Below are 20088 nucleotides of genomic sequence, written 5' to 3'. Positions count from 1 at the left end.
TTATTAAGCACACAGGATTACATTTCCATTCGAATGCATAAGCTCTGCTGTGGGTACTGCAGCAAAGGTAACTTCATCTAACCAGTCTTAGTGGTAAGTTCAATAACCAAGTATGAAGGCTATCATGAGGCAACCTTGTGTGGGGCATGCTACACAGCACCCTCCAACAGCAGGCTACAGCATGACAGGTGCCCCTGCCTCAGTTTCCCCTTTTTGTTCACCTATGAAACAGTCTCTCAGTGTCCAATACAAAGCCTGCCACTCAGAGTAATTTATTCAAATATACCAGTGTATTAATTCCCCCAAAACCCTTGTAGAAAAACCATTCTTGACAAACCCACAGTAAGCATAAAGGTACAACTATTTTTCCATTCCCCTCCAGGTTACCTCCAGGTTACCCACTGGCAGTCAACAGCAGTCCTGTGTTCCCAGACCCTTTGACTCCTGATCTAGGCAGGGCCTGCTCTCCAGGTAATGCACCAGAGAGTGACCAGTCTCATGATTCTTCCCACAGCTCCCCCAAGTCAGGTCTCCCACAAGAGAGCACTCCACAGCATTCTATTCCCCAGGTCTCGCTGTCTGGGAGCCCTACCCCTGCTCAGGGAACATCCTTCCAGAGTCCACCCTCTTGCTTCCAGGCTCAGCTTCCCCTGGCCAAGCTGGATCTTTCCTTTTTGCCTCGCGGCCACTGCCCAAGCCTTCTGCTCATCAGGGTCCCAACTTCAGTCAGTTCTCACCAGCAGTTCTGTTCCAGCTCTCCTCAGAACTCAGCTGTAACTACCAGGTCTCTTGTAGCTCTCCCAAGCAACGCTTGACAGCTCTTTCCTGGTGCTTCCTGTCTCTGACTCCTCTCAAGCTCTGATACTCCATGTCTCTGGCTCACCGTTTCTCCTTCCCTCTATGGCCCAAGTATCCTCTCTTAAGTCTAATGGGGAGGAGGGGTCAACTAACCAGTCTTAGGTGCACTGATATATTCCTTCATAAAGGGCCAGTGTTAGCCTCCCAACAGAGGCCTATTACACTTTGGTTTTTATCACCTACGTACCAATGCAGTTTCTGGATCCAGCAGAGAAGGGCACATACGCATATATATGCCTTCCACTAGAATTCTCAGGGAAGAATCGCTCAGGCCTGAATTCCTCAGGATCTGGGAAAACCTCTGGATCTCTGTGCAGTGCATAAGTAACAATGATTACCTGTGTACCTTTTGGTATCTTAAATCCTCCTGCAAAAAAAGAAACAAGCCGGTAAAGTAAGTGGCTTCCTATAAATGGATAGAAAGCACAAAAACGGTTCTTTACTTATGCATCACCGTGAAGAGCAGATACCTCTCATACCTAAAAATGATGAATACAGACAAGGCTGAGATCTACTACCTGTAAACATCCACAAAACTAACTCATCCTCCTCCTTCAAAACTCTCTTTTGCAGCGAGCCCTTCAAAAACTTGACAATGTCTAGACCAGGGGTTAGCAACCTTTCAGAAGTGGTGTGCCGAGTCTTCATTTATTCACTCTAATTTAAGGTTTCACATGCCAGTAATACATTTTAGCATTTTTAGGTTTCTTTCTATAAGTCTATAATACATAACTAACCTATTGTTGTATGTAAAGTAAACAAGGTTTTTAAAAATGTTTCAGAAGCTTCATTTAAAATTAAATTAAAATGCCGAGCCCCTCAGACCGGTGGCCAGGACCCAGGCACTGTGAGTACCACTGAAAATCAGCTCACGTGCCGCCTTTGATACCCATGCCATAGGTTGCCTATCCCTGGACTAGACTACAGTTGTGCTGACGTAAGAGGCTAACCTGCTAACCAATAGTGTCTTATTGCTTTCTTGTACTCCACATTGGTCTGTCTGTATCCATCTGCTCTTCCTTGTCTTATATGTAGATTGTAAGTCCTTTGGGACAGGGAACATCTTTTTGTACTTTCTTTGTACAGTAGTACCTAGCCTAAAAGGGTCCTGGTACATGGCAGGGGCACCTACACACTATGAAAATAAAAAATAATAATAAATACTACTACTTACTAATATGGCAATCTTCACTTGTGGTGCGGGCAAAGGATGGAACAGAAGGGAAGAGACGAAGGGCTTCTTTAATGACACACTCAAGATACCGGAGCTTCTTAAGGTCATCCATTGTGACAGGCCGGTCAGAGTTCCCTGATCAGAATGACAACAGGGGTGTGAGAAACAACTGTCCTAATCAGACTAAAGACACAAGCTATCTTAAGGGGCTCCCAACTCTCTTAAATGCTGACAAAAGTACAACTCCACCACTGGGCTTACATAACCTTTGAATGGGCTAGAGTTTACATCATTGCCCTTCTCCAGTGCTTAAAAGAACCCAGCTCCCATCGAAAAGCACCTGGAGACCCAGAATTCAGTCACTGAGGATTTTCAGCTAGGATTGCACAAGATCAACCTCCCCACATTCAAATCCAAAAAGAACAAAAGGAATTAACTTAATTCTTAAGTACCAACTTTATAATGACAAAAACATAATAATAATAGTCATAATAACAACTTAATTTCTACATCATAACATGGCTCCTTTATAATCCACATACATGATCTTCACAATTAAACATAACAGAAATAAAGAAGACAAATTAAATCTTAACAGGTCAGTCCCCACAGAAACACAGTGATAAGAAACTCAGAGTTCCCAAAAGCTAAGGTAGAATTCACCTGAGTCTCAGTTACAGTCTGCTGAGTTAAAAGCACTGCAGCAATAAATTCTTTCCTCTTGCTTGCAGAAACCTCCAACTGGAATTCATGCAGACCGTTCCTCTTCCTCTGCTGCAATCACTCAGTTAGCTAGCATGGGTGGCGGGTATAATAGGCCAGGGGAGGCTAAGCCTCCCCTAAGCCAAGCCCTGGCCCTGCCCATGCTCCACCCTTTCCCCAAGCCCAGTGCTGGGGATGGCTGGGGTTCCTCCAGCTGTGGGGATGGGGGAGCTCAGGGCTGTGGCAGATGGGAGCGGTGATGAGGCGGGGCCTCCTGTGGAAGGGGCGGGGCTGCATAGCATCCCCAAAGGGGGGGCTCACACTAGTCAGCTAATTAATTAAACGAGCACTCACTTTAAGTATACAGATTAAAAAAAACCTGCTGCAAAATACTTCAGAATTAATTACAACAGCCTGCTTTCAGCTCCTGTGGCTCAGCTTCTTCGAACCCACACAAGGAACATGGTCTTTTGTAAAGCAGCTGCCGTGACTACTAGCCCTCATGGAGTTTGAGTCCAGTAACAGGGAACCTTTTGAGCATACCCAAAATTGCCACCCACAATTCCAGAAACTTCTGAGTGTGGAGAGTTAATTGTGCATTTGCCTAGCAACAATGACCCAGACACAACTCATTCCTACCCCCTACAGATCTCTTAAAGAGATATCTCCCTGTTAGGCATGTGGGTTACACTTATGAGTTTGAATCATTTGTCCAAATATTTATTCTTGTGACTTTCTTCAACTACAATTATTATTATTAAGCCTACAATTTAATCATGGGTATTTTTAGTAAAAGTCAGACAGGTCACATGCAATAAACAAAAATTCATGGTGTGATGCTCAGTACCTCAGGGGAAACACCCCGCATCCCCATGTTCATCCTTGTAAAATGACTGCGTGGTATCCAATGCAAAGTTTGTCATGTCAGGTGTCTTTGGAAGGCAACATGAGCATTGTTGTTATACTGATGTTATAGTAATTGTTGTTATAGTAATGTTATAGGTTGTAATTTCATGTACATAATTATGAGGCTGAAAATGTGTCTTCATGGCTTAAAGTAAGCCCAGGCAAAAAGTCCCCAAGAGCAGAGGGGCAGTTCACACCTCATCAGGGCATGTATGGGACAAACCCAGCCCAGCCTCACAGGAACAAAGGACACTGGCTTAGGCAACAACAAAGGATCTGTTGGACTTTTGAGTGAGTCACTCCCCTTCCTTTGGTCAGTTTGGGACTGTGATGAGGTAATGCTCACCTGACTCGGGGGACCGGGGGGAAGGGGCGAAGCCAAGAGGGAAGAAAGAACATGATAAAAGAAAAAGGAAGAGAGATTTGCCATGCTCTTCCTCTCTCTTCTACCTCCATCTACAGACACCACACCAAGCGACTGAAGCGCTGATCAAAGGGGAGAGCCTGGCTGAAGGGCAACCAGCCAGCTTGTGGTGAGACGCATCTCAGTTTGTAAGGGCACTGAAAGTGTTAAGATCAGCTTAGAATGCATTTTACTTTTATTTCATTTGACCAAATCCACCTTGTTATGCTTTGTCTTATAATCACTTAAAATCTATCTTTATAGTAATAAATCTCTTTGTTTATTCTACCTGAAGCAGTGTGCTTGGTTTAAAGCGTGTCAGAGACTCCCCTTGGGATAACAAGCCTGGTACATAGCAATTTATTCGTTAAACTGACGAACTAATATAAGCTTTCAGCATCCAGCAGGCATAACTGGACACTGCAAGATGGAGGTTCCTAGGGTTTGTGTCTGGGACCGCAGATATTGGCTAGTATCATTCAGTTGCACAATCCAAAGAGCAGCTTACGTGCCAGAGGCTGTGCGTGAACAGCCTAGGAATGGGGGTTCTCACAGCAGAGCAGGGTAAGGCTGGCTCCCAGAGTCAAGAACTGGAGTGACCTAGCAGATCACCAGTCTAGATAACACCAGAGGGGAACGTCATAGATGGCCTGTCTGGGACTTTTCTATATACCCCTGACTAAATCTTAGCTGGGAAAGTGGGACGCTGCTCTGGGGGGGAGAGGCTAGGGGGACATTGCTCAGGGAGGGCAGGGGCCAGTGGCACCAGCTGTTGGGGGCTACCACGCAGCAACTGGTCCAGCTGCCCTCGGGGCCACCCACTCGCTTCTGCTCCCACCACCCCCACTGCTCAGGCAGTCCCCGGGGCCAGCTGCTCCAGCCACTGCTGGAGCGGACCCCGGGGCTGCCCCAGCGGGGAACAGTGCAGCCGGCCCAGGGGCCACCCCAGCAGCTGGCTGCAGAGCTGCTCCAGCAGTGGCTGGAGTGGCTGTCCCCGGGGCCAGCTGCCTGGGTGGCCCTGGAGTCAGGCACACCGGCTGCTGCAGAAGTCATGGAGGTCATGGAAAATCAAGGAATCCGTGACTTCCGTGACCTCTGGGATAGACTCAGAGCCCTACAGATTATTTTTATTGCAGTAGCACCTAGGAGCCCAAGTCATGGACCAGGATTTCATTGTGATAAGCGCGGTACAAATATACAACAAAGAGATGGTACCTGCCCGAAAGACTTTGCAATCTTTGAGATCTGTCATACTTCCCTTAGCATCAAACCAACTACCACTGGCGTGTCTTTATACACAGAAGAGTTACAGCATGTACAGTGGCACAGCAGGTGTTTATTTTCCTTTATAAATCTCTAAATAGAAATGACTATTAAACCATATACTGTCAGTGCAAACTTACACCTACAAAGAAGCAAAGGATAGAAACTAACCAAACACTTCATCCAATTCTCTGTGAACTTTCTTCTGGGCTTCTGGATGACATCCAAGTAAGTAGATGGCCCAGCTCATAGCAGCAGCTGTTGTATCATGCCCCTAGAGGTACAGATTTACTCAGATGTTCAGATCTGCATTATCCTCATGAATATGAAATTAAATATATTCAAGGAATTAGAGATATTTTAGTGATGTAGCCTAACTGTATAGATACAGAGTAACAGCCGTGTTAGTCTGTATTCGCAAAAAGAAAAGGAGTACTTGTGGCACTTTAGAGACTAACCAATTTATTTGAGCATAAGCTTTCGTGAGCTACAGCTCACTTCATCGGATGCATACTGTGGAAAATACAGAAGATGTTCTTATACATACAAACCATGAAAAAATGGGTGTTTACCACTACAAAAGGTTTTCTCTCCCCCCACCCCACTCTCCTGCTGGTAATAGCTTATCTAAAGTGATCACTCTCCTTACAATGTGTACGATAATCAAGTTGGGCCATTTCCAGCACAAATCCAGGTTTTCTCCCCACCCCCACCAACCCACTCTCCTGTTGGTAATAGCTTATCTAAAGTGATCACTCTCCTTACAATGTGTATGATAATCAAGGTGGGCCATTTCCAGCACAAATCCAGGGTTTAACAAGAACGTCTGAGGAACGGTGGTGTTATCAGGAAGATCACCGATGGATTGTAGTTTCCTCAGGAGTCAGTGGTGTCTCGAAGGTAGTTGGGAGTGCTGGTAGCGTAGGCCCTGAGGTGATCTTCCTGATAACACCATCCTGGCCACTATGGATGTAGAAGCCCTCTACACCAACATTCCACACAAAGATGGACTACAAGCCATTAAGAACACTATCCCCGATAATGTCACGGCTAACCTGGTGGCTGAACTTTGTGACTTTGTCCTTACCCATAACTATTTTACATTTGGGGACAATGTATACCTTCAAATCAGCGGCACTGCTATGGGTACCCGCATGGCCCCACAGTATGCCAACATTTTTATCGCTGACTTAGAACAACGCTTCCTCAGCTCTCGTCCCCTAACGCCCCTACTCTACTTGCGCTATATTGATAACATCATCATCATCTGGACCCATGGAAAAGAAGCCCTTGAGGAATTCCACCACGATTTCAACAATTTCCATCCCACCATCAACCTCAGCCTGGTCCAGTCCACACAAGAGATCCACTTCCTGGACACTACAGTGCTAATAAACGATGGTCACATAAACACCACCCTATACCGGAAACGTACTGACCGCTATTCCTACTTACATGCCTCCAGCTTTCACCCTGACCACACCACACGATCCATCGTCTACAGCCAAGCTCTGCGATACAAGTGCATTTGCTCCAACCCCTCAGACAGAGACAAACACCTACAAGATCTCTATCAAGCATTCTTACAACTACAATACCCACCTGCAGAAGTGAAGAAACAGATTGATAGAGCCAGAAGAGTTCCCAGAAGTCACCTACCACAGGACAGGCCTAACGAAGAAAATAACAGAACGCCACTAGCCGTCACCTTCAGCCCCCAACTAAAACCCCTCCAACGCATTATTAAGGATCTACAACCTATCCTGAAGGATGACCCAACACTCTCACAAATCTTGGGAGACAAGCCAGCCCTTGCCTACAGACAGCCCACCAACATGAAGCGAATACTCACCAGCAACCACATACTACACAACAGAACCATTAATTCAGGAACCTATCCTTGCAACAAAGCCCGTTGCCAACTGTGCCCACATATCTATTCAGGGGACACCATCACAGGGCCTAATAACATCAGCCACACTATCAGAGGCTCATTCACCTGCACATCTACCAATGTGATAAATGCCATCATGTGCCAGCAATACCCCTCTGCCATGTGCATTGGGCAAACTGGACAGTCTCTACGTAAAAGAATAAATGGACACAAATCAGATGTCAAGAATTATAACTTTCATAAACCAGTTGGAGAACACTTCAATCTCTCTGGTCACGCGATTACAGACATGAAAGTTGCGATATTACAACAGAAAAACTTCAAAACCAGACTCCAGCAAGAGACTGTTGAATGGGAATTCATTTGTAAATTGGATACAATTAACTTAGGCTTGAATAGAGACTGGGAGTGGCTAAGTCATTTTGCAAGGTAACCTATTTCCCCTTGTTTTTTCCTACCCCTCCACCCGCCCCTCTGAAGTTCTTGTTAAACTCTGGATTTGTGCTGGAAATGGCCCACCTTGATTATCATACACATTGTAAGGAGAGTGATCACTTTAGATAAGCTATTACCAACAGGAGAGTGGGAGTGTGTGTGTGGGGGGGGGGGGGAAACCTGGATTTGTGCTGGAAATGGCCCAACTTGATTATCATATACATTGTAAGGAGAGTGATCACTTTAGATAAGCTATTACCAGCAGGAGAGTGGGGTGGGGGGAGAGAAAACCTTTTGTAGTGGTAAACACCCATTTTTTCATGGTTTGTATGTATACGAACATCTTCTGTATTTTCCACAGTATGCATCCGATGAAGTGAGCTGTAGTATTTATACAAATACTTGTAGTATTTAATCAAATAAATTGGTTAGTCTCTAAGGTGCCACAAGTACTCCGTTTCTTTTTGTACAGATACAGAAGAAAAGCTAAGAATATATGAATCCATGTAACAATCCAGTACCTAAGATTGAACTGGAAATAACCAGTTGTGTAATATGATGGATGGAGACTAATATGGGGGCGGGGGCAGAATCATAATGTTAACAAGCAGACTTGTTAACTTTGCCATCCCTCTTCTATTACATAGCTAGTCTATGCTGACCCGGTGAACGGTCTTCCTCTGCATTCAAACTCTGAGGAAGAGGTTTGCTATTACTTCCTTTTAGACATAAACTGGTTGACTCACTAAATCTCTCTGGACAGTCACAATAATTTAAACACTATACAGTAATCTTAAAGTCACTATTTTCCCCCACAGTCAATTGTTGGAGGGACATTTACCTTTCTTCACTGCTTTACAATGAAATATAAAGTATATAAGTTACTCACTATTATCTTTTTCATCATGGGACTGTAAATACAGTATTACCATCAATTACCACAAAAGGGCATAGGAATATAATTTTCCTAAAATTATATGTTATAAACATAAAACTGATCCAGTCAGGTACTGTATGCTAATGAAAACAAGGGAATGTTCACTAGCAACAGATTTGATCAATATCTTAATTTTAATCAAATTTGCTATAATCGAGCCCCAGATTAATAGTGACCATGGTACAATTAATTCCACTGCCTCTGGGAATAGTTACACCAGCAGAAAACGAGCAATACAGCAGTGAATCAGGCCCAGTGCGATCACTTCCAGTTATCCTGTGTCACAATGGATATAACAGTAATGGAAAGGTACTAAAGACAGCTGACAACGCGATTAGTAGCATGGAGAGATTTCAGTGTGGGAAGAGATTAGCACAGTTCATATCAGGTGCAGCAATTTCTTTATTTCTAGGTATATATCTATCTAGTCTAGGTAGGTATTATACAGCTTCCTCACTAAGAGCCTGATCCAAAGTCCATTCAAGTCAACAGAAAGACTCCCTTTGACTTGGATAGGCTTTGGATGAGGACCTACAGGTCCAGGCCTGCAAACCCTGGCCCCTGGCAGTAGTTCCACAATAGTCATTGGACTATTGGTGTGAGTGGGGAGTGCTCACTTTGCAGGACTGGGCACATAGTTCTGCCAGTGCAACTTTCTACCACAACATTTCAGAGTAACAGCCATGTTAGTCTGTATTCGCAAAAAGAAAAGGAGTACTTGTGGCACCTTAGAGACTAACCCATTTATTTGAGCATGAGCTTTCGTGAGCTACAGCTCACTTCATCGAAGCTCATGCTCAAATAAATGGGTTAGTCTCTAAGGTACCACAAGTCCTCCTTTTCTTTTCACCACAACATTGCAACTCACAATATTGAAGATTTCTTGCTCTGGATATATTTTTTATTCTGAAGAATGAGATTCTATATTGCAATATGTGCATCAGACTCTTCTTACATTCCTCCTACACAATTACAGTTATGACTGAATAATAAAAGTAAAGCTTCTGTTCCAGTAAGAGGAAAACTTCAGTTCTGTAACAGATCTCAAGTTCTGAAAGTCTACAGCTCTTTGGGGTACCTCAAACATGAAAGTATCCACTTCCTCTCGAATATCCATGTAACTCAGTCTGTTCCCTTTGTCATCAGTTGCATTCAGAAGCATATCAAGAAAAGCTCTTCTCTTTTTGGATCCACTTTGTTCACATTTGCCTTCAAAGTCAGTTTTATGTTGTTCATGGTTCTTTATTTCATGGGATTTTTCTGCAATAATCTTTAATATAGAAATGTATACATAGTTCATGGCTTAAATTCCACAATCTAATGATGTGTGGCCCCTGTTTGTATATACTTAAAAATAATTTTTATCCCACATATTTAAAAATTCACTGTATCCCTGACTCTATACTATGCATTGGTTGGGGGTAGAAAAGGACCTATCCCATCCCCCTCGTACTTGTTTCGCTATTGCACGTTGAGATTGCACTTGTCCATGCAGTGAATCATATATATTCTGAGGTTTTATGTCCTGCTTTTTCACAAACAGGCTACTTAGGAGTATGCACCTGTGCTACAGACAGGAACACTTTGTTGACTCCTTGCTTTGATTGTTCTTCATTTCTGAGCCTCAGCACAGTGCTGCTGCCTTAGCAGGCAACATCACAAAACTGTATAGTAATGAGGCATTGCACAGAATGCAAATCAACACCAAAAGGATGAAGAATCCCATTCAGATGTGGTACCTGAGTCTCCTGGCCTTTTCACTGGTGTAACTCCATTGACTGCCATGGAGCTACAGTGATTTAAGGGCTGATTCCTGCGCCACTGAAGACAATGGGCATAGGGACTGACTCTAAATGAGAGGAAAATCAGGTCCTGTGACTGAACTTTCTTCTTTAAAGGGCAAATTCTGATCTCAGATATGGGTGCACAGCTTCCATTAACTCAACTTCCTGTCACCACAGAACCTGGTCTTTAGGTAGTAATCACTTTGTATTGCTTGATTGAAACAGATTTAAAAATAAAGGTAGGGCAGTTTTTAAACTCTTTATTTAAAGCATGGAATAATAAAGAATGAGTCTTAGCATTTGCAACAGCTGTGATTTTTAGAGCTGTTACAAGACTAATGGTGAAGTGCTAGATTATTTTAAGCTGTTCAGTACACTGTATGTTAAGGGAATTAAGATAATTTTCTGTGGCTTCCCCTCCTCCCCCAACTAAAGTGTACAAGTATAAATGGTTGTACTATTCCCATGTAAGTGTTACCCTTTAGCTGAAACCAACACTCAGGCAATAAATTCTTAGTTATCGTGTCTTTCCCTTCAGGGCATTCCTTTAGGGCCTAAATATTATAAACATTCTGTTTTCCTATCTCAGACACATCTCTCAGATAAGGTGATATTTCCAATGGTTGAATGCCCAGCCACCACATTCACAATCTGAAATCTCTATATTTACTACAGTATTTCTCTCCTTTGACTGGGACACAATAAAAAAAAGGAATAACAGGGTTACATTGTCAGTAAAACTGTGAAGAATCTTGAGACTTCTATTATGTTCCCTTCCTTCTTGGAACATAAGGTATATCAAGTCAGACCAAAACCAAGGACACCTCTGTCTCTGATGAAGGAGGCCACTCATCCTAGGGTAACAAAAATAACATTAAATTATAGTTATTTCTGAAAAACATCCCCAGCACATCCACAAGAGCCTAACAGGGTCTAAATTTCCTAGTCGGGGACACGATGATGTAAGTACCATCTGATGTTCCAGACACAATCATTTTCTCTAGTCATTAGGGATGCCATCAATCCACTTTTTATTATTAATTACAATGCTCAGTATCATCTATCTTATTTTTCACATTTCTTTGGACAGAAATGCTTCTGTCAGGTTGTGACAGGAGTGGTCTGTCCCCTTAAGGGTAGTAGGGCCTAGGGATCATCCCACCTCTGTCCCATGGTGTGGCCCTTTTAAGGTTTGGTATCCAAGAGTCTAGGAAAGTGACATAAGGCAGATATAAGGAGAGAAGAAGAGGTTCAAGGAGAATAGTCTGTATTTGAGGAAAACCTGTGCTTCTATTCCTTCAAGGGGCCAGAACCAGGAGCCTTGCAAAGAAAAGGTGGGGCAAGGCTTCTCTCTCCCAACCAACCGGAACCAGCTCAGGGAAAGAGGACTGTATCTATGCTGCTGCCTCCTCCCTCAGAAGAGGGAGACACCAGCAGGACAAGGTGACCTGCTGAACCCCTGGAACCTAGGGACTAACTGGAGAAAGAGACTAGGTGAAGGAGAAGGTGGTTGAAAGCAACAGCTGGGCTGTGCATGTTACTTCAGACCATTAAGGGGCACTGTGGGCTTCATGTGTCCCAAAGGGAACAGCTTGATAGAAAACCTCAGCCACAAGGGAGAGAGCTGTTAAGACCCCACAGCTTTTGGGGAAGCTATGTAAACTAAATAAATCTGAGCCCAGGAGAAGAGGAAATGTTTAAAGACTCCAGAGGCGAGTGAATTTCTTCTGAACTCCTATAGAGAGAACTGCGGGAAGTGTGCCTGTAGGATCTCACTGTGCCACAAGGGGAATTGCATAGCCCTCTGCCACACAAATTAAATCTATTCCCATCTAAAAATCAGTATTAATAAAAAAAAGTTGGTAACTATGAGAAAAGAACATGTGCCCCCATTTTCTCTCACACAAGTATATTTCTGTACTAGCTCTGATGTCAGTGGGTATACTGAGAACAAAAGGTTGAGGGTTTTTTTAATTAAATCTAACAATTTACATGACCTTTCCTCCAATTTCAACCTCTCCACAATTCAGAAGCATAAGCAATGCCATCTGATAAACAAATTATGGAAAGAAATTCTGCCAGGACAATTTTTCAGTGAGACAATCACACAATTGTGACTAAATAGAAATTATGGAACAGAAGTATTAGCCTTGCCCTATGAGGGGTTTGGCCCAGGCATTTGCAACATAGCTTCAAATATTTTACAAAACCTAAGAGTCAGTCACAAAAGAAATCATTGTCATAGAATTTAAGGCAGAGGGGACCACCATATCATTTAGACTGACCTCCTGTATATTACAGGCCACCACCGCCACCAACACACTAAACCCAGCAACAGCAATGAGACCAAAGTATTACAGCCCAGAGGAGACTAGACTATTATGAGCCACAGAGAATAACAGGTATTGCGGTGTACCAGTGCCAAAGGCCCATGCAATGGTAGGGAAATTAATAAATGAGGAATACCCAGGTAATCCTGACATGTGACCTGCCCCCACATACTGCAAAGGAAGACAAAAACCATCCAAAGTCACTGCCAATCTGACCTGCGGACAAGTCCTTGCTGACCTTATATATGTGACCTTAGCATGTGAGCAAAAACTATCCAGCCAAGCACCTGCGAGAGAGAATGCTTAGTGCCACCTCAAAGCACTGGCCCTCCCCGTCCAATAGCCCATCTCTAGCTGTGGCCATCTCCGATGCTTCAGAGTAAGGAGACCAATCATATCCTCTCTGAGCCTTCTTTTTGCTAAGTTAAACAAGACAACTCTTCCAGTCTCCTCTCATAAAAGATAGACTCTCCACTCCATTGATCATCCCATTAGCTCTTCTCTGCACCTGTTCCAGTTTGAATTCATCTTTCTTGAACATAGATGAACAGAACTGTACACACTATTCCAAATGAGATCTTACCAGTGCCTTGTACAATAGCATCAACACTTCTCTATCTCTAGTAGAAATGCCTTGCCCAATATAAACTAGTATTTGAGTTGCCTTTTTCCGCAGACACATTACATTGGTGGCTCATAGCTATCATGTGACTGAGGGTTGTTCAAATATGATCTTATACAACCTTTTAGGGTCTGATACTCATTTATCTCTGGCAGCATAAAGGAACCTTGAAGCATGAGTAAATTAAAGATGCACCCACTTTATGCTACTAGAGTAGTATAAACGGACTTTGGTGCAAATGAGAATCAGGTACTTTAACTCCAAATTAGGCCATATTTTATGTTGATATATATGCAACATGCAACTCCATTGAAGTCATGCACTGTAGCACTGCATCTTGCGTACGGTTTTTTTTGTTTGTTTGTTTGTTTTTTGGTCTGGTTGATTTTTCTGGTTTTTTTACAGTACTGCATCCTGGGTGCAAAACATTACCATTCTAATCAGATAGCATTTCACTCCCGCTTTGCACCAGTGGGAATGATTGGACAAGGTGCAAACCAACAGTGAATTGGGCCCAATGTGCTATGTGGATTCAATGTCCCACCCTCCAGAGAAGGCTCAAAAGAGCCATGGCGGCTATTCCAGCCAACATTAGCCATGGAGAGACTGAACTGCAACTGAAACCTGTTCACAGGTTGGAGCAGCTGGTCTTGTGCAGCCATTATAGAGGTTTCCTCTGTGCATGGACAGCTTCCATAGGTTCTACCATCGTCCTGACACCCTACCTCCATATACAGCCTCCCTCAGCCCCACAGATAAGCAAGGGAGGACCAAGGTGGCACAGAATGCCTTGTACAGGTCTACGCCTACTTATAAACAGCACAGACATATTCAGAATCCTTATTGTTCTGTGCACCGACATTCTTGCCCATCGCAGTTTCTAGAAAAAGAGAAAAGATAAATTTACTAAAGTTAACTGGGTGAAAAGTCAAATTCATTGACAACATACGGCCAGGTGTTGCATGAAAGCATTGCAGCCATTTACATCCTCATCTCATGGCATTTCTCTTTTTATAGAATATGTACTCTCTTTGTGAGTCTAGTCCTAATATCCCTATTCCTTTCATTCTCCCTCAGTTTAGATTCCATGTCCCTGTTTTACCCCATGGACAAAGGATTCTCATAACACAATATTTGATTGTTCAGACAAATACAAAAATAATTAAAATAGAAAAGACGCATTCAGTGTAGATAATGCAGAAGTATTGTTACAAGACAGGCAGGGCCTTTTTGTCAGTTATCTCAACTAATGAAATTGCAGCATTGTAACTGCTGTACCTTAAGTCTCCTTATCATTTACAGCACTTTTATAGCGACTGCTGAATCATCACCAGGACTTACCACAGATTATATCCAGGGCACAGAGAGTGATGTCTAGAAAGCAATCAAAGGGCTCTTTGTCAACGTGCTTTTCAAGTTTATCAACCAAAATAGTGGCTTGTTCATTCATAACTTCTAGAAAATCAGCTAAGATTGTGAAGTGGAATGTGGGAGTTATCATTTTCCTTCTGGAACGCCACTTATCCCCAGTGCTACAAAGTAAAGCGTTGGAAATTAAGCACAGTATAAACAACTCATCAAAAAGGAAATAATAAAACGCTTGAGTAGCTACATCTTGTAGACAGGTTCTTAAAGCTAATATTTGAGAAGGTTGCCAATGGCCAATGTAGTCTCTCTGTCAACCCATCTTCATTAATGACATTGATAACTAGCTCTAATGATTTGTAACATTTTAATACCTAAATTAATGTCGGTAGTTGCAGCCAGCACCACTCACCATAAGGGGCAAAGTGGAAGTACATTTTGCTACAAAACTCTTCTAATCATACAGTGCTACTAACAGGTTGGTGCTAACTGTAGCTGCTGCAAGATAAATACTGTGAACAAAGTTAGGCACTTGGGGTGGAAGTGGGTGAGGAGAAGGGTAAATAAAAAGTCCCTTGTTAAATATTTAGCATCCCAGCCCTGGCTAAGCCCGTCTTCACTGATAATCGTAAATGGTGGCTGCCCTCATTTTTCCCCTATGTAGAAAAGTGAGGGTTAGGGATAGTTATAGCCTAATATGGATCTAGTTTTTTGCATCAGTATCATCTACCAACCGTTACTCAGAGAAGAGGATTCATCTCTCACAGAGCTGTTAAGGTGGTGAGACAGACGCTGGGCAAGTATATGTTTCTGTGGTCCCTCCCCCGTGCAGGGAGCAGGGTGCCCCCAAACAGCGCTGTCTGCAGAAAGAATCAGCACACAAGTAGCTGTTTCCATTGCAGTGAGTCCAGATAGTTTCCCCTCTTCCCACGGAGCTCTTTTGGGATACTTGATCCCAGCCTCCCCAGCCATCCAGCTCACTCTGGGGTGGACCAGGTCTACTCCATTGCCCCATGTACTAGAGTGCCTAATGATGCTTCTCCAGTCCCCTCCTTGCTGGAGTTTGAGGTATGGGTGTGCTTGATCTTGTCTCATCATAACAGCTGGCTAGCCAAAGGAGCTAGTGGGCCTTCTCCATTTAGCTATTCAGCAGCTCGTCTGCTAATTTTGCAATCTTAAGAGTAGACCTAGGCTGTGTCTCAGATAGCATCAGTACAGAACATTCCTGTTTTTAGCAGGAGAGCTCCCAGAAGCCCCTAAACTTCCTTCCAATTTTTAAGTGACCCCAAACAGCATTTCCTTGAACCTGGCCCTCCCTTTTCTATCATGGAAATCAGGAAGACAGCATTGCTATGAGATCATTCTCATACTATGTGATCCAGCCACAGTGTTAGTTCATTCCGACTTTCTAAAACACCAAAAAAAAATAATAATTTAAAAATATCTGAAATGGCAGATACATGTTAGACAGGTGCTTGCAAAAGCAGTGTAAGCAAGTACTGTCACAAAAGAGGCAAATGTCATTCTGGGATTTATTAACAAGTGTCATATCTAAGACATGGGAAATAATTGTTCTGCTCTACTTGGCATTGGTGAGGCCTCAGCTGGAGCACTGTGTCCAGTTTTGGGCACTACACATTAGGAAAAATGTGGACAAATTGTAGAGACCCCAGAGAAGAGCAACAAAAAATGATAAAGTGTTTAGAAGCATGATCTATGCAGAAAGGTTGAAAGAACTGGCCATGTTTAGACTAGAGAAGAAAATGTTAAGGGAGGACTTAATAACAGTCTTCAAATATGTAATAGGTTGTTATAATAAGGATAGTGATCAAGTTTCCTCCATATCCACCAAGGGTCAGACAAGAAGTAATCAGCTTAGTTTGCAGAAAAGGAGATTTAGACTGGATATTAGCAAAAAGCTTTCTAGCTATAAGGATAATTAAGTAGGGAATAGGTTACCTAGGAGGGTTGTTGAATCCCCATCATTGGAGGTTTTTAAGTAGATGAACACCTGTCATGGACAGTGCCTAGATATATTTAATCCTTCCTCAGTGTAGGAGGAAGGGCTAGATGACCTCATGAGGTCACTTTGAGCCCTACATTTCTCTGATTCTATGCACAGTAGGATGGAGAGAGGGGAAATGGAGCCTGTCCAGGCTTCTCCCTCACCCAGTAACCCAAGAACTCTCCAGATGTAGAATTGTGTAAGAGAGATACTCCCTAATTTTGGGGTCACCAGGACTAATGGTGTCTCCCCACCCTCCAGCCACCTGTCCTCTGAGAAAGAAACTGCAGGAAGGAACCAGCCAGAGAATGAATCTGGCAGAGCACCTGCAGAAGCAGTTTAAACAGGGATCCAAAACACTGATAATATTTTCCACAGCTTTGACTGGACTTTCTCTGACCTGTGCTGACCAGCCTTTTGCTCCAGTCATCTCCTCCTCTTCTCACTGTCTCTTCACTTCAACCTCACGCCACATCTGCCTCTCATGTTCCTTCTTCCCCTCACCTTTCTCCCTTCTCTTATCTTCCCATTTAGCACATATATCATTAACCACCACCACCATCCCCCCCACACACACTCACCCAAAAATATGGAATGAACTTGATTGGGTGTGAGATATCCATTTCCCTGTGCCTGTCTTGTCCATGCAGGGTATGCTGCACTTCGAGCTGGAGGTATGAATTCCAGCTCAAGGAGATAAACCCACACTAGCTCTGATCAAGCTACCACAATAAAAATAGCGTAGCCATGAGAGTGCAAGTGGCTAGTGTTGCCTGATTCTTTAGTGGTTATTGATTATTATTGATTTCCAATTAATTCTGATTTAAAGAGCTGGGGGACTGTAGCGTTCTGGTCCCAGAGTCAGGCACAACAGAATCAAGGTTCAACATCTGGTTGGGAATCCCAATGTGCACAACAGAGACACTCACACTAAGGTCAGAGCAAAACTTTAACCACTTTTATTAGCACAATTAGTAAAGACAGAAAAGCTTCAAACCACATAAAAAGATAGCAAAAATTCAGACTTAAGGTAATATCCTGCACCCATTCTTCACCTATATATTCATATATTCATAACCTTCCTTGGGAATTTTGTGGTAAGAGACAAAGGTCCAGCCCTGTGCCTGACGTGCCAAACTTGTCCGATGGTCCAGATCTCCCTCTTACATGGTGGTCTGGCCTCTGGCTATAGAGCCTAGAGGCGGTCACGAATATTCATTCAAATGCCCAGCCTCCCTTGTCCATATGTAATTTCCTCACCTTAATAATGTTGGGGTATCTTTATCCTGTAGGTTAGTATATTAATGATTTCAACTATTTATCATCTAAGTCAATTCATTACCAAGGCAAGTTCATAGTTAAACATTTGCTAACATTTTATCCTAAAATATCAAAACCTAGTATCAATTCAATGTTCTTGTGGTTACCTGGTATAAACTTCCCCTTTAAACACACCTTTCCCAGTTCCCCAAAACTCAGGGTGATCTGTGCCAGAGTTCACAGGTTTCAAAGCCTTATGCTAAGTGTTTAAGCTAATGTCTTACAGGATACAGGCCTGTAGATTCCTTTGTGTAACTTCTGAGTAAAATAAAATGCTAAAGCTAGCTCCACAGGCTATACTAGCCACCCCAGGTATGTACCTAGCATCTTGGATGGATACATAGTTGGTGCAGCTAGTCCCTCCCATCGCTCAGAAACACTGGGGCTACACTTGAAATAGCTTGGGTATGCCTCCTCAAGCTAGAATTTACACCTACAGTTTGAAGTGTAGACTCTGCAAGCTCTTCAGGGCAGGGCACCAAAGTCTGACTGAATTCAGACACCTTGTTCAGAAGGTAGGCCTAGTTTGCTGCAAAGTACACAGGGCCTTATTAATAATGAATGCAATGCTACCATATTAGCTAAGGAGCTGCTCTGCAGCTCCAAAGGCATGGGGAGGATTCCTACCACTCCATTCCCCAAGCAGCAGAGTGTGCACTGTTGTCCTGAATTTGGGTGTCAGAGGTTGAGAATGAGCTGCCCGTTTGGCACCACCTGCTCTGAATCTAAGCCACTCTTCAAACCTGAAGGTAGGCAGTGTTATTCAGCACTTTGGGCAAGGAGACAGGAGCAATGGATTCTGTTCCGGGGTTGGCCGCTGACCTGCTACATGACCTTGGGAAAGTCACATCATCTCTCTGTATCTCAGTTTCCTAGTCTGTAAAATGAGGGTAATAAAATGTATCCTCCTTTGTAAAGGCACTTGAAAATCAACACATAAGAGATACGTGATTATTATTATGTATATGCACTGAAGCTGTACATTTGTTGAGGAATATATAGTGTCTGTTAAGTGTCTGTACGGTCACCTGATAGGATCAAAAGAAATGGACCCTCTGACATATGCACGGGAACTAGAGATGCAGGGGGTGCTGCAGCACCCCCAGGTTTTATGCAGAGCTCTGCTTCCATCCCCGCATGCGGGGTTCCAGCCCCACACCCGGGGCTTCGCTTCTGGCCCCCCACGCGGGGTCTGGCTGCCAGCCCCACATGCAGGCTCCCGGCTCCGCGCCCAGGGCTCCTCTGCTGCTGGCCCCGCATCCGCCCCCAGCTGTGGGCCCAGCATTGGCCCCTTTACTCCTGTCTGGGTCCCCACCTCTCAGAGACACGGCCCTGCTCCCAGCCCTAGCTCTGTGGGGAGGAGGCAGACAGGGGTAAGAGAGCTGGCTATCAGCACCCCCATGCTTAAAAAAGTGTTCCAGAGCCACTGTCCTCTGACTATTAATTATTATTATTACTAGCAATATTTTCATAGTGCCAAGGAGCCCTAGTTATAGATCATTGTTCTAGGTACTGTCCAAAGGCAGAACAAAAAGATGGTCCCTGCCCCAAGGATCTTACAATCTACACATAAGACAAGAGAGAATCAATGGAGACAGATAGATGGGGGAACACAAAGAAACAATGAGGCAAATGGGTATGAGTTCTCAGAAATATCAGCCTTAAATGCTTTCACCTTAATGTGTTCCCTTTGATAGACTGTTCCATGTCCCAGCAACATTTTGATCAAGCCACACTCTTCCTAATCTAAGCCCTATGGACAGAAACTCCAGAGAGCAAAGAGCTCTTCACTCTGTCTGTTGGTGAAAAGTGCAGGTGGGGGAGTGCTCTCATAGAAGAGCTTCATTTGCACCCACAATTCCTCTAGTGACACTTGGGAAGTGTGATGGGGTATGTACCCTACACAGACCCGGAAAGGATTAACCTGGGCCTGAGAGGCCAACCATCCAACCTGGAGATTGGGCCAAGCATAATTGATAAAGAAGCCCAGATAGGGAGGAGTGGGTGGTTACTATAAAGAAAGACGTTTAAAGCAGAAGGGGACTGCTGGGAGAGAGTCTGCAGTCACTCTCTGGGAATACAGAGATTGT

At 43.6% G+C, this 20088-nt stretch overlaps 1 protein-coding gene across 2 annotated transcripts in view; it reads right to left on the bottom strand.

The window, feature by feature from the left end:
- LOC311519236 (cytochrome P450 4V2-like) overlaps nucleotides 1-20088 on the bottom strand; it is a 36633-nt gene that overhangs the window by 3825 nt on the left and 12720 nt on the right. The window contains exons 4-10 of one of the 2 annotated variants that reach the window (XM_084625550.1): nucleotides 14650-14840; nucleotides 14119-14188; nucleotides 11084-11210; nucleotides 9651-9842; nucleotides 5478-5580; nucleotides 2033-2167; nucleotides 1046-1225 (exon numbers count right to left, since the gene is read on the bottom strand). In XM_084625550.1, the coding sequence (XP_084481676.1) occupies nucleotides 1046-1225; nucleotides 2033-2167; nucleotides 5478-5580; nucleotides 9651-9842; nucleotides 11084-11210; nucleotides 14119-14188; nucleotides 14650-14840 (998 nt within the window). The remainder of the gene's footprint in view (nucleotides 1-1045; nucleotides 1226-2032; nucleotides 2168-5477; nucleotides 5581-9650; nucleotides 9843-11083; nucleotides 11211-14118; nucleotides 14189-14649; nucleotides 14841-20088) is intronic. The other variant, XM_084625551.1, reaches the window with a different exon arrangement.

This window comes from Lepidochelys olivacea, assembly GCF_965140295.1.
Source record: "Lepidochelys olivacea isolate rLepOli2 genome assembly, chromosome: 4".
Lineage (NCBI taxonomy): Eukaryota > Metazoa > Chordata > Testudines > Cheloniidae > Lepidochelys > Lepidochelys olivacea.
This window is presented reverse-complemented; position numbering and strand designations above follow the sequence as displayed.